Here is a 6,000-nt window from a genome sequence, read left to right on the forward strand (position 1 = left end):
CCCGATTTTTCCATAGGAATCAATGTTAAAATGATTCCTATGGAAAAAGGGGTCCTTTTCATACCCCTACTATCCAAGTGGGCATGGAGTTGGATATAAACCTGTGGCGAGCGTAGCGAGCCACCGAGCCCGAAGCGTGGCGAGCGAAGCGAGCCCCGCGAGGGGACGGTATTCCGTGTCCCCTCGCGGGGCTCGCTACGCTCGCCACGCTTCGGGCTCGGTGGCTCGCTACGCTCGCCACAGGTTTATATCCAACTCCATGCCCACTTGGATAGTAGGGGTATGAAAAGGACCCTTTTTCCCATTGAATTCCATGTTAAAATGGACTCAGTCCATTTTAACATTGATTCCTATGGAAAAATCGGGTCATCGCATCGCATCGCATCCGATGGTCGCATGCGATGCGATGCGATGTCCCGATCCGACCCGATTTCAAAATCGGACGCCCGGATAACTCACAAGTACCAAATGTTGAAACAGGCCAAAATACTAAGAAAAATAAAGGGGGAACAGATTCAAAGTATTCACAATAAAAGCACTACAGATATATTATAATAAAGGGGGAGGGCAGATTCAATGTCTTATTATTAAGGGGCACATTAAACTAAATTGGACACACTGCCATTTTTTGCCCTGGTATCAATCAGCCTAGCCAACCTTTGGCTCTCCAGCTGTTATGAAACTACAAGTCCCAGCATGCCTTGCCACAGTTTTGCTATTTGGGAGTGCTAAAAGGCAAGGCATGCTGTGATGAGTAGTTTAACAACAGCTGGAGGTTGGCAGGTTGGCTAGGCCTGAGCTAGATGGTAAGGGGAGAGAAGGCTATGGCATTGGGCAAATGCCTGAGCATCCATAAGTTAATATCTGCAGGTTAAGGTAAATGTTGATGCACGGGTGCTTAACATGTGGCCCTAGAGCTGTTGTGGAACTACACACACCAGCATTCCACAATTTTTGCTTCCTTATAGAACCAGCGGCAGGTCATGCTGGGATGTGTACTTCCCCCAAGCTGAGCACACCTGCATGCAGTGAAAGGCAATTTGTGGTGTGTCTGGTTGGAAAATGGCAGTTATGCAGGGATTCTCCAGCAGTTTTGCCTTGTTAAAACAAGCAGTTTGTAACCCACCCTCAAATCAACCATTTTTGTATATAGTGTACATTCTAGCACCCGCTATCTTTGAAAACCCGTTCAGTTCCTCTTCCCTGCCTGGGGTGTCGCTGTCTTCTGTAGTGCTTCTAGCACAGTGTGGTCTGTATATCAGCACTGATATGCAAACCAGACCTGTGCTAGAAACACCACAGCAGACAGCGACACCCCAGGCAGGGAAGAGGAACTACATGGATTTTCAAAGATAGCGGGTGCTAGAATGAACACTAGTATAGGGAGGGAGAATAAAATAGAGCTGGGCACAGTGCCCGTGGCAAAGTGAGCCATGCGAGAGGAAGAAGTACACCTATACGGTGTCCACGGTGACTTACATCGAAATTTGGGCCAAAAAGCAGTGAAAAACATGTCGACCTTTTGAATGTCAACCTTCCCAGTGTGGACCTTCCAACCCGGTTGACCTTAGCTATGTCGACCTATATCATGTGTCAACCATTAGTGGTCTATTTAATGTATGTCGACCCTATGACCCATACAAGAAGATGGCCATGGACAGCGATAGGCAGGTGTCACACCGGCAATTCTGAACGGCAATCTTCCCTAGCTGTGAGGGCTCTCTATAGTACGGTTACCATGTTTATATTCCTGTGGTGAAACACAGCACACACACACATATATTTTAGAATTTAACCTTTTTATTATTTGAAGTTTGTTTTCCAAAATGATTTAACCCCTTTCACGGGTTGATTATGAAGATTATTAAATGCTGACATTTCATTTATTCTGTTTTATTCCAAATCAACAAGAGTACAAACACTTTTTTAAAGGTCCTTGCTTTGAATCCATTGTCATACGTGCATTAATGTTATCTTAAGAATATGTACATGTTATAATGAATATAATGGACAACATCTCTAAAATTGCGCTATTCTTATGGGTTGTGGTCGCTATTAACACTTGGTTCCCTACTAGCAAGAATCCAAACATCAAGTATCACAGGCAATAATGTTATCAGCGCAAGTACACAACATACGTCCTTGCTTTAACCCCATTGTCATATGCGCATTAATCAGAACTTCAGAATATATACATGGTATAATAAATGCATGTTTAACATGTCAAAGGTGACACAAGTTCAATATTGCACCACACAGTTGAACTAACACTATATTAAGACGTTACGTGTTAAGGGTGATCTTGCATCTTTCCAATGGGTGGTGTCACATGATTTACTATTACCAGCCATAAATAAGGTAATTTCAAAACTTGTGTAATAATACCTTACACCATTACACAACAGCATCTATGTGAAACCACCTCATACCCACTAATGTCTATTTCGTAATAGTTTTTTTTATAAATAGTAGCAAAAAAAAAAAAATGGCAGCAGATCTGAATAAGGACGTCATTGTTTCTATGAACCTATATCCACTCGCTGTATCCTGGTATATGTCTGCCACAAATGCTGCCTAGACCATTGTAGTCCTTACTTACAAGTGAATCCATTTGGAAACTTCATAATGGCAGTGGTTCGCAATGATGCCTCATAGCGATGGTGTTTGCTGTAGACCAAGATTTTATATTGGTGGAGTTTGTATGTTTTCACTGTTAATCCCCATACATACTACACGTTTTTTTTTTTTTAAAGATATAGGGCCCTTCTGAGCAATATCTTTAACAGTAGTTCTCACCCAGCCCCGCCACCCCAGGAGCACGCGTCATTTACTATATGGAGTATACACACTAGGCGATATTGTTAACAATGTCACTCAGAAAGCCCTTTTTGAGCGATAGCCTTGTCCGTGTGTATGGGGCTTTAGGGTAATTCTGTGGTAACAAACGTTACATTTTTGGCACACACACACATATATATATATATTTCATGTGAAATATAATTTTTTGAGCATGCCCTTCGAATATTTTGTGCAAAGTAAATGTTGTTGTGTGTACTTGATATGCTTTCATTTTGATGCTGGTCATGAAAATTGGTAACAAACGTTACACGAAAAGGACTTTTCCATGGAATGACCCTTTAGTAAACCAATGTGGCAAGACAACATGTTTTAGGATTTCACAATGCATGGGACATCCCCTAAGGCAGGCATTCCAGACCTCAGTCCTCAAGGCACAATTTAAGCGGAGTACAAACCTAAAGATGTATCTGTAATCTGGTAATGAATGGGAGCACATGACGTCCACCAGTTGCTCCCAAACACTGTAAAATGAACAAAAAAACTGATTTAACTAATGTGTCTGAACAACCATTATCTTTTTTTCCAGTATTCGGGGGCCAATGGTCGATTGCCATTCGCTTCCACCAAACAGTTTGGACAGGTAAATCTTTAGTTGGGTACCCTGCTTTATGTGCTTTGAGGATCAAAGTGGCAAACCAGGATGATGAGCATATTTTAAAAAGGTTTATAAAAAAAAAAGATTTAAAAACAAACAAAAAAATACCAACATTGAAACATTAATAAATGTGCTGAACTGTAAACTATATATCTCACATGCTGACTGTTAAGCACAGAGAACATAAAACATGGGATATCTTGCTGAAGGTGGTACATTATGATACTGTATTATAGGAGTCCTAACAAAAATAATTATTGGTCCAGAGGTTCCCAAAACACCCTGGTGTAGGCTTTAAAAGATATCCATGCTTGACCACATGTGACTTAATTTTAGTGCTGCAGTCAATTTAATTTAACCTTGTGTTTATCCATGTTCATCCTTATAACCCAGACTGTTGGGGTGCCTTACGGACAAAGTTTGGCAACCACTGTTTTAGTCTATGGTCGGAAGGCTTCCGATCTGATGAATGTGCTTAGCCAGGACACTATATAGTATAGATCCCCTTGCTTCAGTAAGTGGCAAGACATAAAATAACACTACTGGGGTGAAACCTGGGGCTGAGCAATGTGGTTTCCATTGTGTAGGAAAATTGATACGAGATATAAGCGTTATTAAAATGGAAGAACATACTAAAAGGTCAGTGCAAATACCAGAAAATGAGCTTAAGACAATACAGGAGAAAAGTGGTACACTAGGACATGAGGGACCCTACATGATGAAGGGGGCACCCTAGGGACCCTAACTGATGAAAGGGGCACACTAGGACACGACAGACCCTACCTGATGATTGGATAGGTTGGAACGAGGGAAGCACACTAGAACAGGATGAACCCTACCTGCCTGATGGAGTCACACTAGAACATGATGGACCCTACCTGATAAAGGGGGCACACTAGGACCCTACCTGATGAAGGAGCACACTAGCATAGGTTGGACCCTACCTGATGAAGGAGCACACTAGCATAGGTTGGACCTTACCTGATGAAGGGGGTACACTAGAACATGATGGACCTTATTTGATGGAGGGGGCACCCTACCTGATGATGGGGGCACACTAGGACCCTACCTGATGAAGGTGGTACACCCTGACAACATGGACCCTACCTGATGAAGGGGGTACACCCTGACAACATGGACCCCACTGATGAAGGTGGTACACCCTGACAACATGGATCATACCTAATGAAGGTGGTACACCCTGACAACATGGATCATACCTAATGAAGGTGGTACACCCTGACAACATGGATCCTACATGATGAAGGGGGTACACCCTGACAACATGGACCCTACCTGATGAAAGTGGTCTTCCCAGTGCTATACTGTCCAACCAAGAGAACCATGGGCACGTTCTTAAAATCCGCGTCCTCCAGGGCCGGGGAGTGAAACTCATGGAAGCGGTAGTGTTCCTCCAGAGGCAGCAGCTTCCCGGAGTACATGGTCTGCAGGCCGCCGGTCACTGTCTGCAGCACATCTTGCGGAGCACGGCCGGTGCCGCTCTCCTTCCCCAGCCAGCTGAACATATTGGCGGCGGCGGCGACTGTGATCCAGGCGTCGGTGTCAGCGTGTGCTGCTGCTGCTGCTGCTGCCGGAGAGCTGCCACTTCCTCGTTATTCCTCTGTGCGGGACCTGCCCATGCCACTGCCTGGACACGTCACCCGAGCCTGCTCCGTCCCCGCCCATACACCGCAGCCGCCGCCACCAATCCTCGGCACCGTGATGTCACCCCGGGGTGGCCATGGTAACGTCCCCGCAGGCGACTCAGTCTCACCCTAGTTAATAGAAATCCAGGGCGCCGGTGACAGTCCCAGTTCATCCGTGTCTGTTACCTCCGATATCTGTTCAAGGTCTAATGCAGCAGTGTGAGGGTGTGATTGCAAATCATGCCATACATATATCCATACTTGCCTACCTGACCTCTCCATGAGGGAGAAAATGCCCTTTTCCTGGACTTCCCTGGTAATGTATGATTGCCATCACCTGTGGTGAAACACCTTTCTTATCAATTCCCTAGCTCCCCACAGGTGATGGCAATCATACATTACCATACCCTCCAACATGACCCATCCCATTAGGTACAAAATACTCTGTTCCTGGACTTCCCTGCCAGTGACAGTTACAGATGTGAGCCTACAGCACAGTCCAATATTCAAAGAGGGGGGGGGGTCACATCAACTCTCAGTGATGTTTGGGATGGCAGCTGGTGTGGCTCCCCTTTTTGAATATTGGACTGTGCTGCAGGCTCACATCTGTAACTGCCACTGGCAGGGAAGTCCAGGAACAGAGCATTTTGTACCTAATGGGATGGGTCATGTTGGAGGGTATGCATTACCAGGGAAGTCCAGGGACAGAGCATTTTCTCCCTCATGGAGAGGTCAGGTAGGGAACTAAGCATATATCATAAATATCATATCATGCCATACATATACAGTATCATATCTGAATCATATCATACATATTTTACCTATCTTATTATGCCATATCATATGTATCATAAATATCATACCATGCCAAACATATCACATCATGCCATAAATATATCA

At 44.5% G+C, this 6,000-nt stretch overlaps 1 protein-coding gene across 1 annotated transcript in view; it reads right to left on the reverse strand.

The window, feature by feature from the left end:
- The window catches only part of EHD4 (EH domain containing 4), a 63,089-nt gene extending 57,650 nt beyond the window's left edge, over window positions 1–5,439 (reverse strand). The window contains exon 1 of the mRNA XM_083167335.1: window positions 4,751–5,439. Within this exon, the coding sequence (XP_083023461.1) occupies window positions 4,751–4,980 (230 nt within the window). The 5' untranslated portion in view covers window positions 4,981–5,439. The remainder of the gene's footprint in view (window positions 1–4,750) is intronic.
- Window positions 5,440–6,000: the final 561 nt, after the last annotated feature.

This window comes from Crinia signifera, chromosome 12 (genome assembly GCF_055691185.1).
Source record: "Crinia signifera chromosome 12, ASM5569118v1, whole genome shotgun sequence".
Taxonomy (NCBI): domain Eukaryota; kingdom Metazoa; phylum Chordata; class Amphibia; order Anura; family Myobatrachidae; genus Crinia; species Crinia signifera.